Genomic DNA, 27,960 nt, shown 5'->3' with positions numbered 1-27,960 from the left:
AACATATTATGAAAACTGTTGCCAAAGGTTAAAGGCATTTAAGAGGTTAAAAAGTAGTCTTCACTGCTGCCTTCAAAGCTGGATAGAATTTCTGGTTAAACTAGGTCATAAAAAAAAAATCAATAATTTTATCTAAATTGCTTTTGCTTATCTGGTTATAGTTCTGCACAAAATAGGCCAAATACTCTTCAGGAATCTATAAAGAGGCAGACAATTTCTTGTCCAAAATAAGTCACCATTAAGTTTACGGGCCCACATTAAAGTATGCTTGGTTTTACAAAACCTACAATGATGTGCAGCTGTAAAGCTCAGCACAAAGTGAAGGTTTTTCATTAGGAAACATCAGTCAGTACACAATGAAGTAGGCAACAACATCTTCAGAAGAAAAAGGCCTAAGAAATTGTGCTATCACTGGTTTAGTTAATGTTCCTGTGAAGTAAAATTGCTTTTAGCCCATCAAGGCCTAGGTTCAGCACTCATAACAGTTCTTGAACAGATGAGAGCAAACAGAGAGATCATCATTAAATAATTATTAACCAAATGATTTAAATTTAGAGCGCTTTGTGTTTAAAATAGTGCATACGTTGTTTATGTTCAAGGTGTTCATTGGGCTACCCATAACGTTTTCAGGACAGGCAATATGGGTAATGTGAGATAATATGGGGTTTCCCTGAGATGTGTTGATAAATCTCTGGTTTCATAAATATACCTGTATGAGGATTATAGAGGCAATCTGAGAAGTAGTAAAAATATCTTGCTTTTCTGTTCTAGATGGAGATGTACTTAAACATTAATCAATGAATCAAGATATGTTAAAATATTTAAACTTCCTTATATTTTTATGCTGAATGTGAATTCAAAATACTGGATATGTGTCTCTGTTGCAGTATGAATACTTCAATGCTGTGCTCATAAATGAACGAGATGAAGAAGGAAACTATCTGGAGCTGGGAAAGGAGTTCATTCTGGTGCCAAACGACCACTTCAATAACTTACCTGTGAACATCAGTCTGAGTGATGTCCAAGTACCAACAAATATGTACAATAAAGGTAAGATAAGAACTGTTTTATTTCATTATTCCTTTGGCCAAACATAAATTAGGAACTTTATTGCTTATAAAATGAAACCATTGGCTGACTACGTATTGTGTGTTTTCCAGTTGCAATTATATGGAAATCTCAGCAGAGGAATGCTAAAACTATGCCATAGAATAAAATCAGTTACAAAACTGTCAGAGTCCTTAGCAATTTAATATGGTCAATAATTTGTATATTAGACTTGCATGAATTTTCCCATATAATATGACAGAATAAACTTATTCTTATGAAACACTTTCCAGCCTCTTTAAATCAGTTGAACAGGCCCTACATCATTGCTTATGAGTTGAATTCTCTTTGCTGTGAGCTAGAGGTACCTTTGAAAGATACAAGGTAGGAGGGTGGGGAATATCTTTTTAGAGTTATGCTCTCAAGCTGGTGGGAATAATTCCATCTGTATATGACTGCATACACAGCTGCTGCAGATAATTTTTAGGAGGATTAAAGTACACTAAAATTTCTACTACTTTGACTATTCTTCATAGGTGCTGCATAGCACATAGTGCTAGCAAATAGCTCCATGAGATATGTTTAGGAATGATGGACTTAGGCCTAAAAATTGGGAAAAGAAGCTGAACTCAGGTACACACTTGCTCAATTTCCTTTTCCAACTTCCCTCTGATCAAGAAGCAGAATTTTCTAATTTTATGGTGCTTATGTAGCACCTGTCCATTTATTTTTATGAAGCCAGTAATAAAAGAAAAATAAAAAAGAAAGTGTAGAAGTTTCCAAACCATTTCTGCAGAGTATTTGTCATTGGTCTGTAGAAAACTGCCTAATCTCATTATCTGGTTTCTCTTCCTTCTTTTAACTATACTAAAAGACAGCTAAAAATACATTAAATGCTTTCTGTGTAATTCATTCCAGGCTAGCAATTGTGGTAATTCATGCAAGGATATTGTGTAATCACAAATGGAAGGAGTAGTAGTTCAGATAGGTTTGGCTGGTAGGAGAAGTGATTCATATAACAGATTGTCTTTAAGTTATGATTCAGACTTGAGAATCTTGATAAGCCAGAAATTGTACAGTAATGTCTTAAATTAGGGATTACAAAAAAGCAAAGCTTCCTGGACAGTATTTGAAAGGCTGTGAAATGAAAAATATGGAATATTTTACAAGATTTGGAAAATGCTTAAATCTTCTAAAACTACCAAATCATTTTTTGTTGTGAAAGTGCTAATATTTACTTGAGAGAGCCTACGTATTAATCCATTCTGGAATTGTTATTTATATGTATTATTGTTTGTAATAAAATCAAAAAGGGGAAAAAAATTATGGTATGGTTGTAAAGGGCATCAGGCAGACATCGGGCAATCCTACTTCTCTTGGAGAAACAAACTAACCTGATTCTATCTGATTTTATATGTTGATTAATTACAGATAAGGCCAAAGGCAAAGGGCTTGTTCCATCTTGTTTTGGCCTCTAATGCAGGGACTGCCTGCAGAGATGGGGGAGATAGAGCTCTGTGATGATTCCTATTTCTACTTCATCTAATTCAAACCAGCCAAAATCATCACTTCAAGCAGCTGCAGGAACACATTTTTTTGTCATTTAAATGTATTCCAACTGCTGAAATCTGGTTTCGTGCTGACATTTTCCTTACACATGGACATGATAGTCTCGGTTTTGGAGACTGACAATGTCTGGAAATGTTACTCTTACCAAGAAGAAGAGGTCAGTATACTTATATTTTTCATTGCCCATTTCTCAAGTTCTGTCATGCAGTGGTATGATAACAATTTAATTAAATCCTAGCCTGAGGGCACAGGCCATAGATATCAATAGGTTTACAGCCAGGTATCTGAATAACACCATTTCTCTAGAAAATGGCTGTTGTTTCCAAGTTATGTTTTATTTTATCGAATTAATAGGTAAAACCACAGCCCAAACTTATAGTTTAAAAGTGTGATTCTTGATTATTTAAACAGAGGACTTTCAAGTCAGCCTAGGAAAATTTGTAAGCTAAGTCTAAATTTTGTTACTTCATTTCAAAATGTTTAATTTTTTTAGTTCTGGCGATATTGGTAATTTGCAGAGGAGAGTCAAAGGACTTGGCAAAGGGTTGAAGAAGGTGCCTTAGAAAGACTTATGGAGTTCAGTCCATTTAGCTTAACCAAGATATGATTAGAGGGATTAATTAGTTTATCTCCAGTAATTGTTAATTCAGCTTGCCAAAGTTTTAAAAATTGAAATTGGGCTCAGTTAAGGTGTGGATATAGGGTGTTGTGTTGTTGTTGTTAATGAATGTAGTTAATCATTGAAGGAGTTTACAGTGGGCTGTGGGAAAGGTTTTTCTTCCTCCTGGCTCGAAGCCCTTAATCAAGACCAAACTCTTTTTTGTTTGTTATTTAAATAATACATAGTCTAGAATTAGTTTAGGGAAAACTTTGGCCTGGTCAGATTGCGTGATCATAATGATCCATTCCAGCTGTAGAATCACTAAACTGAACATTCACAGTCCCTAACTAGGCTCTAAATGAGATGGCTTAAAATCATGGGACATAAATACGATTTCTCTTCTTAAATATCTCCTGGCTCTGTCAGCCTCTGCATAGAAAAGATAAAAAAAAAAAAAATATGAACAGTAACAACAAGGCTAATTCCAGTTCTAAGGAAACCATCAAGTTTAGACTTTGAAATGTAAAGAAAAAGCAATTTTCATGAACTGATAGTGAAATCAAGAAAGCTAAAATACCATAAATATCATAGCCATGATATTAAAATTTAATGTGGAATATTTTGAAGAGGAAATAAGCCAAAAAAAAAAAAAAAAAGCTGCCAACCTGATTTGTAGTCATACATGTAACTCTGGTGCCATCTTTGACTACGTGTTACGTGTACCTACTATAAATGTAGAAGAAAAAGTAAATCAGTCAATTTACATTTACAGTACTTTAGAGTCTAGCATTATTTTAAAATCTGAAGAGCTGGTCTACTTATTGATATGCTCTTGTGTAGTCTTACACTGTTTGCTTCTCTCTCCTGTGTCCTCTCCCCTTCCTGCCTCGGTGTCTCCATATCTTATAGTGCTCATCAATTATTGGTAAAAATAGAAAAGTTAACGATCTTTGGAATATAAATTCTGTAAAGGCATGGGCTCAGAAAACACCCTTTGGGCATTCCCATAATAATCATATACTGAAGGACCTCAGGAAAAAAAAAAAAAGTGGGATGATTGTTTTACGGATAAGTGTACTTACCTGTATGCCGATATGGAGAGATCTCTCCCAGCTCAAAGCTGTTTCACAGCAAGGCTGGCAGTTCATTTAAACTGCAGAAGATTTTGATGAAATTGGCCTCCTTCATTTTTCCTGTAAATGACTGCTTATGATAATGTTTTGCTTTTGAAATATTAAAGCACACATTGGGATTCTAAATCTGTCAGTACATTCTGTTTCTTTGCTTTAAGCACAAAGTTGTAATCATTGCCTGCAGCCAAAGGATTTGCAAGGTAGTATCCTTTTAAACAATGAATAAATAATTAAGATTAAGTAAGTTCTGTGATAACTCTCTTAGCAAGCAGTAACTCCTTCTTTCATCCTCAAATTTGGTAACTGACAATTAACAGCTTTGTACAGATTTGACAAAGTGGGGAAAAATTCAGTGAATTAATCAGCTGTATCACATAGGTATTTCCATAGAGAAGGAAGGGAGGAAGAACGTTACTGTTTTCATATTGAAAGGAAAGTTTACAGTTTTGGAAAGTATACAATCGATCTTAATCCAGTTTGGAAAACACAATACCAAGGCAGAAATCCAGATGTGAGAACAACTGTGTATAAGGCACTGCCTGATTGAGCTGCTGATTTTTTTATAGAGTTTATTTACATGGGTTATAAATCAGCACCAAAGCAAGTTTACATCTCTCGTTTTCATTGTTTAACGCTCTACTGATATTAGAATGCAAGTGATTTGGGGCATGCTACCTGTCTCAGACATAACTTTAATACATACTTCTATGGGTATACCTTCCAAATACTCAGGTATACCTTTCTGCACATCAGTTAGAGTATTTTAATCAGCTAATGTGGAAGAAAAAAAAAGATTTTAAGTTTACATCATGTCAACATTTGTTTAATTACTTTCTGAGATGCTAGTAGCACATTTAGAAGAACCTAGGAATGTGATAGTAATTAAAAAGTAGGCAGTTGGAATGTGGGTTAGGCTTCTGGGCAACCATCCACGAGGAACGTGGTTTCTGGCAGTAGAGTTGCCACTGGGAGAAAGTGAGATTCTGTAAAGGATTTATGTACTTGAGGAGGTGATAATAGAAGGCTTCAGAACACTCAAATCTGATCTTATGTTGTCAGCGTATAAATGTAAAGAAAATTAGAGCAGCATTTAACCTTCTGTTAGTATAAGAGTGTGGTAGTCTTAACTTTAAATTCTTTCTTTGTCCAAAGTATATGTTGTATCTGAGCAGAAGAACCTATTCCTATTTTATTTTTCTAAGTCTGGGTCATACGATATTATTTACCTATGGTTGTGGTCAGTAATTACATGGTTTCTTCCACTGAGGTTGCTCAACAATTTTTCCAGCTTTTGAAAGAGGCTTATAATGGCTAATATGATGCTGTTCCAACTATTTTCTTGAATCTTTTGGGGTTTCAGCAGAATGTAGGTGAAAACCAAAACTGGGGTGGTTGAATCTTTATGACAAATGCTCAGAAAATTCTAAAATATGGGACCTGTTGAGAAATGAAGTATAGTGTAGTATAGTACCAGAGGTCTCTCACAGCAGGTTCTCAGATGCTCATGTTAGCATTGCATAAAAACTATGAAATTCCAGAGGATGTTGATAAATGTTACCTCAATATTAGCTGAAAACAGCTTCTGTTTTAGAGCTTTCACAATAACTTGGTTAGATAAGGTAAACTTTACCAGTAGTAGTTGGTAGAAAGGGCAAAAGCCCAGATTGTCGTCTTTTCAGTACTTCAGAAATTTCAATATACTAGTAGTACTTGTGTTTTAAACTGTCTTTGTATTGTACCTTTGTGTGTTTATTTATTTGTGTGTTTATTTATTTATTTGTGTTTGTTGTTGTTGTTGTTGTTCATTTCTTTTTACCCTTTAGGTCCTCAGAATTGTCATCTTGGTCATAAACAAGAGTTAGACTAATTCCCTAACTAATGTAAATCATTAACTGATTTAGCTGGTACTAGATTCTCCTTTATCAAGGACTGGTACAAACTGCAGGATTTCCCTCCTTAAAGTCAATGACATTATAATATTGCAAAATTAGCATTAGACTGCACTTGCCTCTTGGGTCCCTAGGAACATTAACAGGCAGCTATTTAGCCATATCACAACAGGCACCTGTCTGCCTGGAAGATTTTTTGATATTTTTCGATTTCTGGGACATTATTTCAGTGGTCCTTGAATATTTCTGGGACTTGAAATTGCAGAGCATTTTCAGAGTAACTGTAAAGTGTAAGAATTAGTAGGGCTTTCTAAGGACAGTTGATGCACTGTATGTATTCTCAAAAAGTGACACGTATGTTGTTTAACCACCTTTTGTTGTTATCAGAACTTAAGTAGTAATTTTGGATTTTAAGAATTTCAATATCTGCAGCCACTGGTTAGGATTCAAGGGTAGATAGTAAGATTCTTAGGCACATACATCTCTAATCTGATTGCATGACTAGTTGTGTTTTTAAATGGGTAAACAGGAACTGACTCAGATCTCTAGGTACAAATGAATCTAGTGAAAGGTGAAGGGAGGCAGACCTTTTTGCAGTGGAAACAATAACAAAACTAAATGATTTATCACAGTTGGATAAAAAACAAACAAACAAAAAAACCACTGTCTTTGCTGAATTTCTGTTTAGAGTAAATGTGTTCAATGTAATCATTTCTTCACTGTAAGAAATTCAAACTTAGGGAGAGATTTCTGTGCCTGGGATTTTCCAATTATAAAAGTCCTATTTATTTTTAAGAAGTTATGTCTCAAAATGTTCATTGTAACTCGGCCTTTAGATGTGATCTAGGCTAGAATATCTCTCTCACAAAGAGAATCATTCTAAGTGTTCTTGGAGAAGAGGGGGAAAAAAAGCTTTTTTTTTTTTTTAAAGTCAGTTTTACTTTCCTAGTTGGGTATGTACTGCCTCAGGTTCCTCTCTTTGTTTTCCCAAGAAAAGACAAAGTATGAGCAATGTTTTCCAGGCCTAGTTTTGTACCAACTTTTAGGTGAACTTCTGTAGTTTTCTTGTCATGCATACTTTTTATTTGTTCCCATTTAGGCCTTTACTAAACTTTAACAATATGCAAGTTGTATTCCTTTTCTCGTTACCGCTTTTTGCTTGCTTACCAGAAAACACAGTTTATTCTTTTTTCTACCGTGAACTTTCAGCTCCATTTTCTGTTGGAACTAGGTCTTGCTTGGGCTTCTTTGTGCTTATGACTATGGTTCAGACTGTCATTATTTTTTTTTTGGAGATGAATAAAGAAATTTCAAGTGTCTGAAGGTACACTTGGATGTTTGGTGTCAGCTGCAGGTTATTGGGGATAAGAAATTCCTGCTCTCTGCCACTTGTCCTTGCTGGGTATTACTGCCACATTCAGAGCAGCTGTCATAAACTGTTCTGTAAGCTCTTCCCAGAACTGGTTTAGTTAAAGGAGTAGAGTCAGCATTTTTTCTAGCAGAGTGAAATCAGAATCATTTTGACAGAACTAGGGTGGGGTTCAGTGTATGTGGATTTATCTGCTAGCTTTGGACAGTAGTCTACGGAAGATGGCAGAGGAGGAAGATGCCAATGGAGGTATACTAGCGAAAGAGGTAATGTGTACTAGGATGAGATGCAGTTTGAGCAATGTCTGACTTTGAAAGAGAAATGAGAGGAGAAATATAATTTATTTTGGCAGTAGAAAGGAAGTAGGCTTACATGAGTTGATTTAAGCTAATGGGAGTTTTTCCTTTGTACTCATTTCTGGTTTACTATATATTTAACTTGCTGAGTTTTATAATGGAGGAATATTTCCTAGAGGATAAACCTTCATCCTATTAACACAGCTGACAGTGGAATTAAATGCATTCTACAGCTTTGCAAGACTTAGCCATCCAAGTCCTTGAGGAAAGAGTCCAAGCTTACTGGACAGATAAACAACAGATTTCCAAATTCTAAATGCTCTTAATTTTTAATGTATCTTTGTGTACATCACTAGCTAATGTCAGAGGAAAAGACATGCAGGTACATCTGTGCTATATGACGGAGAGTTGTGCAGTCTGTTCTTAGCACAATGGATGTAGACATATGCATAATTCATTGGAGTATTGTATGGAAATATGAACGCAAGATGGTTATATGAGCATGGTTCTGCAACTAAGTTACCAATCCCTGACCCTCAAGGATTTTAATTTATTAAGGTACAGCACAAGGTTAATGTCTTTATTTTGCTTCCCATCCACAGATAGCTAGATTGCAGCTTTGCACTGTCTTCCTTTTGTATGGTGCATGACATATAGCTTTTAAGAGACATATTTTTGTACGCCAATATTATAGTGTTTGCTTGTTTTCCCATAGTTTGCTTCTGGTGGGATTCCATTATGTAGCCTGAGGCACAGTTTCTTACTTTAAACTCTGTGACCCTTGCAACAGTTTTAGACTAGGCTCAGCAATCCAGTGCTCTTCAGCACAGCATGTCTTTGCAAATGGTTACGTTCTATTGATTTTTGTGGTCCTGAAATCTAACGCTTGCTGAACTACCGTGCTCTGAGTGGGGAGATGAAAGGCTATACCTAAAAGTTCTGTGGAACTGGCATCTACAGCTTTTAGCTCGGGCTTTTCATGTTTCACTCCTGGTAAACTCCTGGGTGAATATTGCATGAATACTTAAATGTCAGTCATTGTAGGTGCACGCAAGCAGAAACACCTTACTGGTATAAATGAATAGGCTTATTCTGAACAACAATCTCAGTTTGGGAAAGTTTTCATCTTCATTTGATTTATAATGATATCTATTCAGTTGAGTTTGAAAAGGAAAACGTCCACTGTTAGCTTGGAAGAGTTAATTCTTAGACTCTGGGAAAAGAATTGATTACTGTCTTTGAAATGCCTTGGAGGGGAGAGGGATGTTGAGTGGTATGTGGAAAAGTAGAATATAGTGGGAAATGCACAAAAGGAGCATGTTAACTCGACTACGTACAGTCAAGTCTACTGTCATAACCGTCTTCTAAAGGGCTTTCTGATCCAAGGAGGCAGTTAAAAGTACCTTCCTGCTTTCCTATGTGTTGCTCAAGCTGAATCAAAATACCGGTGCCTGGGCATGAACAGGTAGTTATTTAAATGCATTTTCCTTCTATAGAAACTTGATATCAAAAACTGACCTATCTAAGAGACGATGGACTCTGCTTCAGGGAGAAAGAGTGCTCTGTGCAGAAAGAAGAAAATATGTTATAATTGATTGCTGATTTTAATAATAATATGTCAAAATAAAGCATAAAATATCCTCAAAATTATTGGGTTTGGAAAGTTATTCTCCAACTTTCATTTACTACAGAGAATGGGGTTTATGCTATTGAATCATGTTTTTTTTTTTTATATGCATACTTTTTAAATTAAAGAAGTTATGTGAACTTCTGGCACACTGCTTACAATGATTTGTTTTTAATGTTGACATTATTTACACTGAATAGATTTCTCTTGGCATTTTCCTACAACTTCGTCTGACATTTCATTAATGTCTTCCAGTAAAAAAGACTGATTTTTCCTGTCCTTTGTTCCATCAACCCAGTTATATTTCATAGTACTGCCACGTGATTTGGAAATACATTTTGGGGTCACAGTCATTTTTTGTGAATTTGTAATTGACTAAGTCTTCATTCCTCACTATAATGTATTTCAGAGGGGAGCAGGTGAACAATATGGTTTAAATCACATAATCATAGCAGACTATTTAAAATATCTTCTTAATAGCAGTTCCCTCTCTCCAACCCCTGACATCAGACCGTGATATGTACATTCTGCTGGTTACCTTTTTAGCACTAGGAAGGAATTATTTTCTTATCAGCTTTGGTGGTCTCTGGCAAAAGCCTATCAGCAGTCCAGAGACTGGTTGTCTTACAAAAATCTCTGCTATGATAAATTGGCAGGTGCCTAAGTAAGTTACTTTTGCATCATCAGGACTGTTCCACGGTTAAATTAGAAAATGTATTTATAGGGAGATCTTTATTAAGGAAGCTGGAGAATAGCCTGGGCACAGGCATGTGAAGAAATCATTTCTCTAAATCCCACTTGTTTGAGGTGTTTAAAACAACACATGTACAAACATAAGAAGATGACCTAGGACTGCAGATTCTTGAATATCTATCCAGGTACGTTTAGATAACGAAATAGCCTTAATTCAAGATGTTGCTGTATCTTTACTCACAGAACACAATAACCGAAATAGAAAATAAAATCTAATTATCAGTGTGATACAGTTAATCTGCTGCTTTAAAAATAAAAATAATATAAATTTTAACCTAGAGAAGTCTGTCTGTCTGTCTTTCATCTGTTCTTTCCATCTTCATGCTGTGGTATAGCTGCTGTTCTAGTCTTTCTGAAGTACAGGAAGGGATTTTATCAGTGCTTTCCATAACTGCAGAGTTTTTCTATGATGGATGCTGAAGTCCATGAATATTTTCAAGCATTTCTGTCAACACGCGATATGGTTTATGTCAACTCAACTAACAAACATAAGGCACACAATATGTTGTTGAGAGTCTCAAGCTGTGTCATCAGCATATTAAAAAAAAAGTTCATGAATGTAAAATAAAACTAAAAGTTCTGTAATATGTTAAAAAAAAAAATCTTCACTAGTATAGTCAAAATAAGTTTTTTCTTTCATTTATATCTCACTGAGACTAATCGTATGCCATTGGAATTGAAATACATTCAAATATTAGCAACCCTGTAGACTCCAACAGTCTTCTAAGAAGTATGGATTTATTAAAGTGATTTAAAGGTCTCTTACAAGTCTTGAAGTATATTTGGACTTGATGTATTTCAGGGACAATACTAAATATTCTATATTTTACTATGGATTTCAATTCAATTTTTATTATTGCTCTCATTATTTTCAAAATTTGATGGTTTTCCATGTGGAGAGCCCATATTTAGCCTTCTTCCATGACTTACTATATTTATTTTATATTATATATATAATATATATATTATATATATATAATATACTTATTTATATAATGTAATTTTTTTTCCCACAAGCTTATACTCTTCTGGAGAAATTAATTAATTGCCTCACAAATACTTAAATAATTTACAAACAGTATGAATGCAATGCAGCTTTGAATAATTCTGGACTCAGCATCTTTACGAACAAAAACATGAAGTCAGTTCTCTGCTTTCCATGTTTACTCCTTGAATAGTAGAAATGTTGCAAAAGTAGATTTCAGATTCAGACTTTACAAATAATCTTCAAGTTTTGCTTAATCACTTTATATACTGGTAAAGAATATCACTTGTGTCAAATGGCATTTCCATTGCATGATTTTCACTGCATGTTAAAAGATGAGTTTATGCACTATGAGTCAATAAATGCAGACTGTAACCAAAGGTTTTGATTGCATAGGAAAAAAGCTGTGAATTGTAATAGAGCCTTCTCTAAAAGATATTGAAACATGATGAACCACAACCATTTTTTGATTGAGTTTTTTCAATTTGCTACTTAAAAAGAGCTATGAATATTGTTCAGTCATACTTTCCTATCAACTCCTTCCAAGAGCCTGTCAAAATTGAGATTACCTATTATCTAGAATATTAGAACCAAAAAAATTCATTTCTTAAGTGATGCAGAAAGATTATAATCTGCAACTAGCAGATACGTAAAACCACTTTCCTGCAAGGTGTGAAATTAAGAAATAAAATCTTGTCTGTCACTGTCGTATATGATTTTACGGACTGTGCTTCTGAAAATTCAACATCCTGGACTTGTTATTTAAATAGTCATGGACACATACTGTCCTGGACCACTATATTTATATTTTGAAATCCGTTGCCTGAATTGTTTGTCTTCACATTTTAAGTTCTTTGGGACAGTGTTTGCACTGTCTTCCTAACTTTGGTCATTGTTTAATTTAAAAGGAACTTTCTTAGTCTGATTTAGTCAAGGTTGCAGAGAATTTCCTACTTCCCATATTTCTTTGTTTTAACTCTTACTGACTATTGGACAAAGATGCACAGACTTCTCTTCTTGTTCCATCTGTTTTTGCTCAAATTCTGCCTCAGATCTGATTCCCAGTCTCCTCAGGCTGCTGCTTTGTTCTTGCAAAGGGCTTTTGCTTCACAGATACATTTGTTTAAATCTCTCTTTTTTTTTTTTTTTTTAACAAGCCTTTTGGAGATGTTGGAATCACTAGGCAAGATGTGTACTGTGCTCTGTCTATCTTGTGTCCCAGTCTCTTGTCTCTCTGGCTGTGGATCTAATCTATATTTCTAATACAGCTACAGCGCCATGGCAACTAGATGTCAGATACAAGCTACACAGTAACATTAAGTTTTTACAGAAAAAGTCCTATTCTCTGCTACTCCTTATTCAGCAGCTGTTGCTTAGTTACTTGGGGCTGGGCTTTACCTGTTGACAAATGGGAGCCAGGGAAGGTTTGTTCGTTTTTGTACTACCTCAGGTATAGTATGAAGAGGCCTTTTGACCTAGACACCTCTGTTAATCATGGTGTCCTGTACTTGCTTGTTGCTTCCTGGGGCGAGACAGTGGTAACAATTTACCATTGGCCTATAATGGTAGAAAATTACTCAGTCTTCTCTTTCATCTTGCCATTTTCTGTATTGTTGTCTCTGATGTGTATTAACTTCTCTGATGATGGGTTAGGAGCTATGGAGCCTGCATTTCTGCTCCTGTTGTGAAGCAGTAGAGGCGCAGCAGCTACTTAATGCTGCTGCTCCTGTCCACTTGGGCCAGGGTACTAGGTAACGCATCTAGGTATGTATATAATGGCATATTCAGAGCACACATTGGAGCTCAACTGAGAGCATTAGACTCTTGCAGGATGCAGAGTTGTAGGTAACGAATCCTTTTATAAGGCTTCTCATTAGCTCATGCTCTGACATGCCAGTTCAGCTGAGTGGCTTCCAGCACTGGAATTTGTGCCTCGGTATGGTCCTGCCCTGCACCACACCTACCTTGGGCATACGTGTAAATGGGCTCAATGTGAGTGCAGGGATCTCTTGCTGTAGCTTCCATGAGCATGAGTTCACATCGGGTCCTACTGACTGCCTCAAAACTTTGTTTTCCCCTACAATTTGAATTGTAGGGGAAGAGTGTGGACAACAAAGACAAATTTTTCAAGAATAAAGTAAATGAATCTCAAAAGCAAAAGTACTGCTAGACTGAGAACACGAATAAGAGGCATGGCGACGACAGCCTCTCTGAATCGGAGTGAACTGAGTGATGTTGTAGAACTGACTGAAGGAGATTTTAAGCTACAGTGAACTGAGACTTTTTAAGCAGTTTTTAACCCAAGCAGCATTACTTTCCATAGTCTCAACATCTCTGACTTGGCGGTACGCTGTGTTTGGGGTGCTTACTTTCAGAGAGTCTGATAAGTTACTTCAACTTCACTGTTGATTATCTTGGGAATTACCCACTCAACCCTAGCATCCCTCAAGTGAAACAGGTTCTCTTCTGGCCTGGTTACATTTGGCATCACTAAACAAAAAGAAACTTTAAGTGTATTAGCACTGAAATAATTGGATTTGTCCCCAGACAGTCAGAGCAGCAGTAAGGAAGCAGCTATATGTGTTGGACTAACATAAATGGTGTAACCTCATCCAGCTGTATGCACTTTTAAAGATGCATCTAGAACATGTTGCTTGCTTGAAAGGTCAGTCTGGAATGCAGTGGTGAAAAGTTCTTACGTGAAATATACATTATATTGCAGGATCAAAGTAAATGTTTTTAATTATCATTTAGACCTATGTTTTTAAATTTAAGAAAAGCTTGAAAATTCACTTTTTCCAAAAAAAAATTATAATTTCTCCTTTTTTGTGAGACAGAAATGGGTATTTTGTTGCTCTGTAGATCAGTTCCCTACCTGGAGCAGAAGTTAGTGCCAAAATCGGGCATTATTTTTTTTAATGTGTCTGTTTGCAGAGAGATTCGGGATTCTTCTTCCATCAGAAACAATAGGAATAAATTCCACCCAAGCAGGTTTTAGGAAACTTCAGTGAGGGTACCATTGTCTTGTTGTTAAAGCAGTTGCTTTGTCTTCTGCAAAGTGCAAAAAAAAAAAAAATCAATCACTTCAAACACAGAAAGTATCTTTCTTCCTACCTTTATTCTCTGTATTTTGAGTCTGGAAGACTATTGTTTGGGGGATTTTCTTGTTGGTCACTTCCCTTTTTGTGTAACTGCTCTGTAAGCCAAAGAAAGGCTTGAGCATATCAAAAAAACAAAAAAAAAACAAACAAAAAAAAACAACAACATACATCTATAGATATGTACAGAATATGTGTGTGTAAATATTATACGTTAAGCAAAGAGCCATTATTTCTACTCTCTAACCGTGGAGAATTTCTTTTAGGTTTTTGCTCATCAGTACCCTCTGGTGTGCAAGTTGTTTCACTCTTTTTGTAAGTAATGTACCTTTAAATACTGAAAATGAATTATAACTTGTTTGTTCTCCTTTAGAGTGCTAATATTCCTTACTTGTGTTTATTTCTTTATTTTAATGAGAAAAAAAGTGATCAGAATATGTTCTGTTACTGACTTAAAATAACAGGGAAAATTACAGAAGCTAGCTTTCAGAGTGGAATATTAATGAAAAAATCTCATTATTCAATAGAAGATTATTTTTAATGGATTGAGTTTACATGCTAGGAATGCATTGGGGAGTTTTGTTTGTTTTTCAGTTTGTTTTGCTTTACTTTAAGATTTTTCAAGACATTATTCCCCTGTGAACTATGTTGTGAAAGCATTCTTCATCGGTGTACACTTAGCAGTGAATTGACATAATAGTTCTGGTTTTCCTGAAATTCTTTAGGACTGAATATAAAAAAAACCTTTTGATTTAAATGGCTATATGGCAAAGGTAAGAATTGTAGCTTTTTGTTTAGTAGGAACAGAGAGGTGGCATTTACTTAAGAATCATAGAAGTTATTATCCAAAGATGCGCTTTTATTTATTTATGCATTTTATCATTCTTCTACTATTTTAGAATGGAGTAATTATTTGCCTCTCTATCCTGCTAACGTAACAAGGAGCCATACTGGATTTTTCTTGGATCCCGTGTTGTGTGAAGAGAAAAGGAGGCATGCTCTTCTGGTCAAGTTATTAGTATGCTTGGCTAGATATAAACTGTTTCAAAATACATTTGGCTAAAAACCTACAAGACACTTTTATGCTGTACTTTGTTTATCTAGGTGTATTTCTACAGCTTTTATTTGGCACATTCGTAAAGGAGCAAATAATGTTCAGAATCCATAAGTGGTTTTGTAATGTATTTGTCCCTAGATGCATTTGTGCATCTGCTCAGTGTTTTCAGTATGTTTTAATGCTAGTTTCAGAGGTTTTGAACCCTGACAAATGTTTTAATATCAGTGGGGCTTTTTCCAACTATTTTGGTTTGAGTGGAGCTTCCCTTCTACTCAAATTGTGCAAATGGTCTTTGTGCAAGGAGAATGTGTAACTCAAGGCTTATAAAGCAGTACAGCATTAAGAGATGATTGACTTGAGAGGGTGAGACACAGTTACTTGTGCTGATAATAAGTGTGCTCTCATTGCTGATACTTAACATGTTTGTATTGTGTTGATACTTCCAGGAATGTACTGATGTTTAAATGGCTTATTATCGTCCAGTATGATTGAATGCGTTTTGCAGACTAAAACATCTCTTTCTAGAGGTTCTTATGCCTCCATTTGTTGTATACAACAGGCATGATGTGATGGGTAAAAGTAGAGGTCTTTAATGTCTCCCATTATAAGTGTCATTATGGGACCTTCTTGCACTGCGTGGTGTAACTAAATTGGCTGTTTCTATAATCTGTGCATCTCTTTGAGTATCAGAAGACTAGGAATTAGACATTTATAGTAAAATGTTAATTTACAGGTTTGCATGGTCCTTTTTTAGAACAGTTTTTGTAAAGATTTGTGAACAGGTCTGTCCTTGAGCAATTTCTGAAAGGATGGCTTTTATTTCCAAGGCTGTACCTTGCTTTTGTCGTATATCACTTTGACAACAGCTCTGCTAAAATTGCTCCTTTTGGTATGTTGTGCATTAAATATTTTACAGCACAGGTTGGCTTCATTTAGCAGCCGTCACATTTGCTTTCTTTTCCTGTAGTTTGCAATACATATCCACTGGCTTTCTGTGTGTATGTCATGATGCTTTTTCCTGCCCTGCCACTGGTACAGGTCTGATTTCCTGGTTGCTGAACAGTCATTGTACCATCAGCCTGTGCAGAAATTTCTTCTTACCATGTGTCAGAACTAGCTCTGTTTTTCAGTCTTTAATTTTCCTTCTATGATGAAATTGATGCATATAGAGGATCTCCATTCATTTTGGTTAATTCTTATGTTTTGAGTATTTGCTTTCTCTTTGCAACCTGGATTTTTTTTTTTTTTTTCTCCTGACAGTATTTTTTCATGTATTTAATGTGTTTCTCAGTCATATCCTGGCATCCGACAGCTCTACAGAGTTATTTCTACCTATCAGCTTTCATAGTCTTGGGCTATGTTTTTCTAAAAATACAGAATTAATCCTGCTGTCTGTAGTCACATCAATTTATGGTGTGGAGTCCCTGTCAGCACTGCTGGTTTTGGCTTGTGTTTCTCCTCTGCGAAGGCCTGTTTACGAAATTGCCAGGTAGACAATCCTGTTTTCTTGTACTGTAGTAGTGATAGTAACTGTCCCATGTGCTTGGCTCCTGTGACAGCTGCTCTATTACAGAAGAATCTTGGTAGCTCTTCCAGAGATGGACAGCATGTGAATCCTTGACTTTTGCTCCAAGCCCTCCTTCATTAAAAATAATAATATTCTTGTTCAACCTGCTTCATGTCCTGTATTGAGAGCTTTGGTCTACCACGTCAGAGAGCTACCTTTCCCATTGTGTGCTTTTAGCTGTGTATATCTGAGAAGTTAAGCAGAGCCAAACCAGGGTCAGTTGCTCGAATGGGTAAACCTCAAAGGTAGCCGATTTGCTGCAGAAGTTTTTTTTATATTTCATTGGGTGGCAAGCTATTCTCAGTTAGGGACTAAATTCTCTATCCCCAAATAGCTAGCATTAGTGAGGACTTTACCACTGTTAATTCTGGCTTTCCAAATGAACTAAAGTTGAATCTCAGGCCACCTTATTCACTAGTAAATAAATAATAAAAATCATGAAGCCATTGTGAAAATAAATGCATCTGGCCATACTCCAATTCTTCTGCTGCCACTTCAAAGGAGAAGAGGCATGTCATTAGGGCAACATTGGAAGCTGAAACAAGTACATATCCACCACTATGCCTCTACGCCAATCATGCACTTGAAGTCTTTACCACTCCATATGCATGTGAAGAGGGAATGTGGTTTCTGATGTTGCTGAATGGTTCACAGCACATGAAGCAAAATGGACAAACACCTTCGTCTGTGCCTACAGTTGTCCAGATGCTTTGATCTGTGGGCTGATGCATCCACATTACCCAGTAGAGGGAGAAGGAGGGGGGAAGAGAGTAGAGAGAAAAAAGCAAAGGCAGTTTGCCAAAATTGGCACCCAGCCCTAGCTCTTGAATAGTTTGGACCACCCTGAAAAGCATTCATATTAGTGTTGAGTAGTATAATTATTAGATTGTTGGTGTATGTCCCAGCAAAGTATGTGATTTTGTTATTCTTTAAAATATGACCAGACTAAATATGTTGTCAGTGTTGTCAAAACTAAGCTAATTTTGCTGCTATCTTTGAGCCAAAGGATGCTGGATTTTGCATTCTTTTCCAGTGCGTGGTCCTGTAGGCTGTGCTCATACTGCTTTATTGTATGACAGTACTGCTCTGCAATGTTAGGGGCTGCCCTTGAGGCCAGATATTACATGAAGGAATACCATTTTGCATGCCAGTATCTTTGTCAGCTTTCCAGGAGAAATTAACGGTCATATTACAAAGGCAAAATAGTTGGGGAGTAAATTAAGGATTATCAGTAACAATTTTTCTTGTAATAAGCAGAGTATGGAAACAGCAGTATTCCACATTTTCCTCATAGTAACTGAATTCCTTGGTAGGAATTTCTTATTTTCTTATTGTTTTGTAGTATTTTCTATAAAGCTTCCTAGAATAATTGGAAAGCAAAATGCAGTATGTATGTATTAGTTATTTCCATATATTTATCTTACTCTAGATATTATGGATTTTGTGAATAAAGTACCTTTCATTATAGTGCTAACCTCTGTCATTCTGATGTACATCTTTCATTCTGTACACTGTGGTTGCCTTTGTTGAGTCTTCAGCCCTACGTCTTAGTGTGAGCAGTATCTGTGACAGCAGCTTAACTGCTACATGCATTTTTACTGTTCTTTCACAATATATTTCAGATTCACGTCAATGTACCTATTTGCCTGGAGACTGGTTTTGTAATTAAATATCAATAAAAACTGATAGCATCTACACAAACAGCAGTGGAACAAAATCCATATAATTGCAAGTAATCCCATCTAAAAGGTCAGGGAAAAGGAATCCTTGAATTGTTTTTAGCTGTTACTGTCAGGAAGCACAAGCAGAAATTATGTTTCAAGATGTGTGGCAGAAGATGTTTACACTTCTTGTCTTTGAATCAGCCCCGTAACATCACACAAATTATTTGCATTTATATTATGTTTTTATATTTTATTCTTTTCCTCCCTTCTCAGATTCCTGAGTATTCACAAACACTTAGTTACCAATATTGAAAAGTAACTATTTTGGGGGATGCAGATGACATTCACCAAAAATCTGAAAACTTAATATGTTTCTAAATGAAGTAATGGGGGCAATTTAAGCAGAACCATAAGTACTAAAACTGAGAGTTGCCAGAACTATAAGCTGACATATCTATTATTGAAAGATAGTCCTCTAAATATTAATGAGGATATATGGTCAGGAACTTCGTTGCATTTAGGATGGCATATGTGCTTGGAGATGTGTCCATGTAACAGTCATTATCAAATTTACAGGTAAGGCTTGGTTTTGAGATCGGTCTGCCTGAGGGTGCAGTAACGAGTAGAGAGAGGTGATTTTCACTTATAGGCTATCTGCCTGCAGTTTGGTACTGTTGGATAGATTTTTTTCCCCACTTCAGTTTTCCTCCAGTATTATAAGGATTAAACTGTGTGACCTAATTGCTTAAAAAAAAAAAAATGCATAAAATTTGACTTATAGATTGCTCTTGGCATATTGTAAAAAGAACAGCACGATAGATATGCAGGGTATAGGAAGGTAGTGAATTGCCACCAGGAATAATTTTGAAGGAATCCAGTCATCATAGACTGTATTTTAATTGTGCCCTCTTGTTTAATATGTTTGTTTAATGCTCCTTTTAGGAAAAATAAAAAAAAAGTTAAAATTTCCCATTAGTTTCATAGTCACTAGATTAATGTTTTTCTTGATCAGGATTTGGATGATTAGGGGTTAGTGTTGTCAACATAATGCAAAATATAGACTCAAATATTCATGTTCAAGGAAAATTTTCTCGGTTGTATTTCCCTGGAGTTCTCTAATCCATAGTACAGCTATATAAACACAAAAAGTGGCTCTTCGTAGATGGGCTAATAAAATAATCCACTACAATAGTGACATGGGTATTTCAGTATACTTTCATTAAAAATAGGATTTTATATACATTTTATATACGTATATACATAAATATATATTTAAATGCCAATGGAAGGATTTTTCATTCAGCTGAAAGCTTAAAAGCCTTGACAATGAAAGTTGTCTCATGATCTGATGGAGCTGGGGTGTATATGGGATTTGAAGGAAATAAAGTGAGGGAGGCAAAGCGAAGGTTCTGCTTGGATGAGGGTGCTGTGGCACAGGTCCCTTAGGAAAGGGCATTAACAAATTAGCCTCTGAGGAATCCAGAATAGAAGATATCTGATGAACTCATAATATTGTAAAATACTAAGGTAAAATATGCAGTCTTGGAATGAGATTTGAATATAAATTGCAAAGAAACACTACACTTTATTTTAAATATATATTAAGATGGAATTATTCTTTTTATGACCAATATGGCTTTTCACTAATACTCTTAACTGAAGGATATATGAAGAACTTACTGTTCTCCTGAGACGGAGGAGAGGTTCTTTGTTTTTCCTCTGAAGAGACTTTTCTACAAACACTTCAACAAAAGAAAGACAAGTACCACTCTCTGTATTATGATGCTATTTTAAAATATGAATTAAACTTACTGCCTTATCTTGGTATTGTAATGCTGACCAGTAATGCCACTGTACTTTTTAGTGATGCAGTTTCTCCATCAGAGCATGTGAATAGGAGCAGAACTGGGACATTCTAGTGGACTGAGAATGAGATTCTCATTTTAGTGCTTCACTTCTCATTTAATGTTCAAATGCTGAACAATGGATCCCAGCCCAATCAATATTTTGAGGCACTGAAATAAGAGCATATTTCTGCAAACTGATGGTAGATCACAGGGTAGGCAGTCTTGGCACTTAATTTGCAATGTCTCAAACATAACTTGCTATTGGAGTAATGTCAGACTTGGAAACACCCAGAAAATGGTTCTTGCCAGCTAGGCAAGACTGAAGTAGTACCATTGGACTAGTGGCATTGATTTGTTTGATGTGTTTCTGATTGGACAGATTTTAAATGTATATTTCATCTTCTAGAGAAACAAGTAACTATACCAGACATGTTTTAAAAACAAAATCTGTTTTGTTGACCTTGCTGTTTCAGCAGTCCACTTATGTAAAGCTAAATATTAGATGAAACAAAACTTTAAGATGTGTAGCTGAGACATTTCCATTTTTCTGTTTTTTTTTTTTTAAACTTGATGAATGTAAGGAAAGATAACAATTCACTTGTTTTGCACTCCATTAGAATCACATTCTATCAGTAAAGTGTCGTTATTTTACAAGTTAATGGAAGCATTATTTCAAATGCTTGAACAAATCTTTGTGTGTATGCACACTTTTACAATGAAATAATCCATCTGTGATTTTAGTTCTGTTCGTTCCTTTCTGTACTGATTGAATTGGGTATACAACATATCCTAATTGTTTCTCATCTGTCAACTACGTTTGACATCAAAATCTGAAACTGAGTAACTTTTTAAGATGTGTTCATTTATTTTCTATTTACCACTATTGAACCAACTTGTCAGCTTAAAACATACTTGGGCAATCTGGGGTTTTAGGAATTGCTGGGTCAAGAAGGTACTAAGATGTAGTAAACAGAAATAGTTTATTTTTAACATCAAGGATTTGTTTTGTACTTTTCTCCCTCAATGGGAGTCCAAAATAATATGACGTTATAGTGAAATTTGGTTCCAGCGTTTTCCAAATAATAATTAGTGTTATGTACTATAAGATTTGTGTTTGGATATATACCATAATTCATCTAAGTATGGGAGAAAAAAAAATAATTTTGTGTCCCCACCAGTAAACATTTAAATATAGCAATAATGGCCTTATCAAATTGAAGATTAAAAATAAATGTCTAAAGTGTTGCCATGAGATATTCCAAGCGTTTAAAGAAAGAAAATTGAATAAATAATCTACTGTTATGTTGACTCACTTATGTTCTCCAGAACAAGTGCTCAACAGGGTCACCTAGAACATGTTGCACAGGGTCATATCCAGACAGGTTGTATAGAATTCATTTTGACACTCTTAATTAACACAGGAAACTGCAATAGTTTGCAGTCACTAGATTTTGGGGTACTGAATAAGCTGAAGATGACAACAGAGTTGAAGAGATTCCATTTCAGAAAAATCTTTTTTCTTTTCTTTCCTTTTTTTTTTTTAATTAAATTTAAATTAAATTAAATTAATTTTAAAAAATTATTTGTTTCCCTAGATCCAGCCATTGTAAATGGAGTTTATTGGTCAGAATCCTTAAATAAGGTGTTTGTTGATAATTTTGATCGTGACCCTTCTCTCATCTGGCAGTACTTTGGAAGTGCAAAAGGATTTTTCAGACAATATCCAGGTAAGAAGAATCCAGGTTGAAAAAAAATAAATAAAAAGAAAAGCTATGGTTGCAAATTTCCATTGAGTATTGTTATAAATCCTTACCTTCATAGATACTTGCAAGTTCAATTTTAATTTATCTACTTTTCAGAAAGATTTCTATTGAATGTTTTCAATGTTCTGATTTTTTTTTTTCTGCTAGTTTCCATTTGGAAGTGATAGCTCCAAAGATAGCTCACGCATATTCTTTATTCGTATATACATAGATATGAAAAATAACTTCTAAACTGACTGTGGAGAAAAACTAAAGACCCTTCATACATTACTGAACTTAGATAATATGTTCTATTAATACATACGAGAAGACTTAATTGTAATTTATCTGGTTCTTAGATTTCCCCATAACTTATTATCTTGCATTTAAAGATTTCAAAAATTTGTTTTAAAGTACTTTCATACAATTTGTAATAAAATTCAAGTAAATCACTTTTCTTATTTCTATTTAGCAAATAAATATTAATATGTTACATGGTAAGGTTTATATTTAATTGCATATCAAATATGCTACATACTAAATACACTAAAAAGCTAAATAAACTTATCCCCAGCTTCTGCAATTTTGGATCAGGCTCAGAGTGGGAACTTTTCCTTTAGCTGACAGTTTAGTGACCCAGTTGTGTTTTCATTTTGTTTGTTTTGGTTGTTTGTTTTTATGTATGAAGTCTTGAGTTTAATGCGAGCCAGTTTACTGTAAGCCTGTAGGTCTGAAAGTGGCTGAAAGCAATATATACATCTGTATTAATTTTAGATTATGGTTGAGTTCTCAAGCCCCATAGCATTTAAGGATAGAAAATGCTAATCTTTATTTTAAAGGCTGTATTTTGTTTTGTGCTAGAAGACTGAGTGCAAAAGCTGAAAGGATTGCCTGTCAATCTTTTTTTTTTTTTTTTTTTAAATGGTCAAAACACAAAACCTATGACCTGTGAGTGAACTTCTTAATATAGCAGTACCTGTTGAGATAAGCAATTAAATGTAAGCACTCACACTTTGAAAGGGACTTGGCCAGCACATCATGAAACTGGTCAGCACCGAAGACCAAGTATGACGATACTTCAGTGACAATAGTATGATGAGCACAGTAGGTCTGAAGAGGTTTTCACTTTAGAGTAGGTTAAAAAGGAGTGAGAAAATCATATAGTTTCTGTCAGTGCTATTTTATCCTTTTTTTTTTCCTCAGCGTTAGCTACCTTATAATAGCAAATGTAAAATTCAAGTATGAACTGCTGAACATTACTTTGTCACAACATCACAGATGGATTTTGAGAAGTTACTGTGTAAAATGTTGTAATCTTTTTTTAATCATTTAATCTTTTTTTTTCTTTCCTTTTTTTTTTTTTTTTTTTTTTCTGAACAGGTATTAAATGGGAACCTGATGAGAATGGAGTCATTGCATTTGACTGCAGAAATAGAAAATGGTAGGCAATAGATGACCAGTGTTTAAGAAATGTAGAAGAAAGAAAAGTTCAGTATTTTAAAGAACAAGATGTTTTGTCTTTCATCTTAGGTACATCCAAGCAGCTACTTCTCCAAAAGATGTGGTAATTTTAGTAGATGTCAGTGGTAGTATGAAAGGGCTTCGACTGACTATTGCTAAACAGACAGTTTCATCTATTTTGGATACCCTTGGTGATGATGACTTCTTCAATATAATTGCTGTGAGTGTCTCAGGATTTTTCTTCCATCTTTTCACAGAGAATCATAAAATGACATATAATCTTTTGTTGCTATCCATCATGTTTTTATCACAAAATAAATTGAAAAAATGTTGTGGGCAGGTGATGGATATAGGATGGCGTTTGTACCAACTGGAAAGACTGATTTTCCAGTGCAAGCTGGTGACGGTGTTTCAAACCGTTTTTCTAGGAGTCACAATCTGAAGCCCCTTAAGCTGTCATACTCAAGGGGGGGGGGGGGGGTTAATTAATAGAAAATCAGATCAGGGGAAATTAATAGAATAAGATGTTAGATCTTGCTGAAGCTTGCATGGCAAGATGAAATACCGGCGTAGCTCCTCGTTTTTACTGTACTCCTCAATGTGAATCTGAAATGTGCTGTCTGTGTACCTAGCTAATTGAGTTTCAGAAGTGAGATGCTCACAAAACAACTCTAAAGCAAGCTAATGAATATAAGAATCTACTGTATGCTATCATTTTACTGACCCATCATAAATCTTTTAAAAATTATTTTTTAAGTCACATTTTTCATGTACTTATAATGCAACATTGAATATTATGAACACATAATGAACACAATTTCAGATGCTAGTCTCCAAAAGTAAGATTTATTGATCTGTAAAATTATGTGAAAAGCAGTGCCTGATGTTTAACATTGAAGACATATTAAGTTCTAGGACATGTTTTCCATGTTGATCCTATGATATGACATTATTTTGCAAATAACAGCAAGGGTATTGTAAAGTTTTGTGGAGAGGTTTTACTGGTGCTTACTAACAGTGATAACTTAGAATCATCAGTAGTTCTGTTATTTGTGTGTGGCAGTTGGTTCACATACAAGCTTTAAATATATGACAAGAGGATAGTTTTACAGTTATTTAGGTGTAATGGGATTGATCATGACTATGTTTTGGCTGAGGAGGGGAGATATTGATGGTTTTATAAATTTCCCTTTAACATTGTTTTGAGAATAAGTAAATAAAACCACTTTATAAGTAAGTGCTTTTATCATTCATGTAAATCCCAAGAATGTCTTTAAACTTCTGAATATAAGGAGGATTTGGGCCTTCCCATGGTATGGTACAACAGAAGTGCCATTTTTGTATTAAAATAAACGATCCCAGTAACACTAGTGTAAATCATTGAGATTGTCTGGAGAATGAAATAACTATGCCTGAAATATATGTACATGTACTGTATTTTAATAAATTAGTTCAGAATATCTTTTGTATTAATCTTCCTGAATAATAATTACATAATTAGCTCATGTAGAAGGAGGGCATAATTGATTGGTCGTAGGAGGATGGTTGGACCAGATGATCTTGGGGGTCTTTTCCAACCTTAATGATTTTATTATTCTATTAGTTTTTTATTATCCCTTTACACTGTACAAAATGTTTTCTAAAGGCATTTCAGTTTGCTTTTTGGGTTGCTATACGTTTCAGTATCCTGTACACAAAAAGTTGAGAATTTTCATTAATGGTAATAGGAGTTACGGTCAGTACACACTAATGTCATTAAAAATTCAATTAACACTTAAAAATATCTAGTAGGATAGAAAACAAACAACAACAACAACAAAACAAAGCAGCCAACAACAAGCCCTCAAAGCTGTTAGCAGTACATTAGTTGGATTGTTTCATATCCACTAGGTCCATTTGCTTTTTCACTATATATATTTCTAACTTTATATGTAGCAGAAAGCAGAATTCAGTGCGAGTCTTTCCAGAGGATAAACATAAAAACATAATGTTAGAAATCATTTTAGCTTTCATGGTTAGGTTGTTGCAAAATCTATCTGAAATTGATGGACTAGATGATTGAATTGCAAGAAATTGTTGAAATACAAGGGCGATTTTGTGCTGCCTATATTAAAATGTAAGGTCAGTGTACTGGTGCATGAAAGAGATGCCTACAACAAGAGAAAAGGCATATTTTTCCAATTTGCTTTGAAGTGTAACTCCAGCTCATGCGTTAAATTAACAATATTATCATAAAAGGAGTACTAATTTTGCCCAATGCTTAAATTTTTTAAATGCTTTTACAAAAATGTAAACTCTACATTAATATTAACTGAGCTGAGAATATTTAATCAATTTTAATGCTTTAGTCACACTATTTTATCAAAATATATTAGAAGAGTATTATTTGTTAATTCAAAGCACAGTAGCCCTGGTTTTAATTTGCAAAATTTTCCATTATAAACAGTTTTTGTGCAGTCTCATCTTCTAAGTCCTAGTATTCATACAGAAGGGATAAACCTTATTTTTGAGCCGGCCTGACTAATTCTATTCTGAGTGGGCAAAATGAGAGCAGGCTGGGCAAGGGGAAGGCAGCCACTTGTGTCCCTCTGTATGAGTGCTACAAGCTCTGGGCTGCACTTGTATCCCACTTGTTGTGTGTGGTAATGCTAGGGGAACTTTGGAAATACCAGAAGAGGAATCAAAGGAATTGGTTTGGCTTCGTTGTTGGGTGTTAGGTTGGGCTGAAAAGTAGTTGTGCCTAAAGTAGTGTGAAATCTTTATATCTCTGCGTTGTTGCACAACACAATATGAATTTGTTTCTATGCACCTTGCTCCAGACAGTTGGCAAAGGATAAATATGAGAAACGCTAAGGTAAATGTAAACTACTTGCATGGGTTTGGAAAATACCTCATTTTTAGAATACGAATAGTGTCTGATTATAAAATATAAGTCAGCAGCTGTCTTACTAATCATACGGTTCCTTACTTCATATTTTGGCCCACTCACTTTATTGTATGCTTCCTGTACAAAGAAATAGCTAGAGTGGGAAAATAATGTAAATAAAACAGATAAATGTAAATAAGTAAATTATTATAATCAGTGACTTCAAGTGCTTAAATTATAAGAGAGCTTAAAGTAGGCTGAGGTTTTAAGAAAAGCTTGTAAAACATGGTAATTGTTCTTCTCTCCCTCCCTCTGTCAATGAAGCACAAGCTGTTGATAGCTGCTGCACAGTAATTGGTTCTCTGTGCTATTGCATCACAGCTATCACAAATGTAATGTGCAAAGATATCATATACACGAGTATAGGAGTATGATATGTAACACTAGGAAATAAAAGAAAACAGTGTAATGCAAAGCTCTTGAAAGGCAGAATGCAGTCTTTTACTCAGGTGAATTAATTTTGTAGTAGGAAATAAGAAAGCTGAGTACTGACAGCTTTGAACTAAAGAAGAAAAATCTGTTTTAAAAATCTCCTTTCCCTGGGAAAAAGGGGGATCTATATCAGGTATTGCTGGCAAAGTCAGCAGTTACTAACAGGCCTTTTGAGTCAAGATCAGGAAGCTATTTTACTTAAATACAAAATTTTAAATGTCATAGAATAGCCGCAGTACTGAGTTCAAATTGTTGGGTGAGATTGTGAAATATGTGTGGGATTTCTGTAGATTGAGAAAATTCTGGAATGTCTTTTCTCTTTTCCATTCTAAAAAAAAGTTTGGCATGGTTAAAAGGGAGTTATTAGGGATAACATTGTAAAACACCCTATGACAGTGACAAAACCATCTGATACGTGCTATGAACAGCAAGCAGTGTGTTTTACTGAAGGGGAAGCTGTACTAAAGCTCTTATCAACTAGATATGCCAGTTTGAGACGGAGACGCTGCTTGAAAGCCTCTGTGTGTTGCATCAACATTCTTCAGTTTTCATGGGCTTTGGGAAATTTTTGCTGTTTTGGGCATTCTTTTTGGAAGTGAAATAATTTTGTCTAGTAAATTTTTCCATCTCATAATATTTTTAACAGAATTTGAAGTCTATATAAGCAGCAAATTGTATAAAAATTAAAATGTAATCGTAACAATGCATCTTTGCAACAAATTGAACCATCAGAAGCTGATATATATTTTTATATACAGATTTTTCTTACTATGCTTTTGTTTGTATCTGAATGGTAGAGGAAGAAACTCTGAGAAACAGAGCACGTCAGGTTGTGCTTGTTATTCACAGAATACTGCTACATAAGATACTCATTGACACGCCTTGCCATAATCCAGC

The 27,960-nt window shown here is 35.0% G+C and overlaps 1 protein-coding gene across 10 annotated transcripts in view; it reads left to right on the top strand.

The window, feature by feature from the left end:
• CACNA2D3 (calcium voltage-gated channel auxiliary subunit alpha2delta 3) overlaps nucleotides 1-27,960 on the top strand; it is a 493,098-nt gene that overhangs the window by 202,436 nt on the left and 262,702 nt on the right. For all 10 annotated transcript variants that reach the window (XR_005822833.1, XM_040568227.1, XM_040568219.1 and 7 more), the window contains 4 exons: nucleotides 888-1,050; nucleotides 22,098-22,229; nucleotides 23,625-23,685; nucleotides 23,775-23,925. Coding sequence is in view for 9 of the 10 variants with exons in the window: in XM_040568227.1 (XP_040424161.1) it covers nucleotides 888-1,050; nucleotides 22,098-22,229; nucleotides 23,625-23,685; nucleotides 23,775-23,925 (507 nt within the window). In the remaining variant the exon portion in view is untranslated. The remainder of the gene's footprint in view (nucleotides 1-887; nucleotides 1,051-22,097; nucleotides 22,230-23,624; nucleotides 23,686-23,774; nucleotides 23,926-27,960) is intronic.

Source organism: Cygnus olor, chromosome 10, assembly GCF_009769625.2.
Source record: "Cygnus olor isolate bCygOlo1 chromosome 10, bCygOlo1.pri.v2, whole genome shotgun sequence".
Classification (NCBI taxonomy): Eukaryota; Metazoa; Chordata; class Aves; order Anseriformes; family Anatidae; genus Cygnus; species Cygnus olor.
The sequence above is the reverse complement of the archived record's forward strand: the minus strand, read 5'-3'. Positions and strand labels throughout refer to the sequence as shown.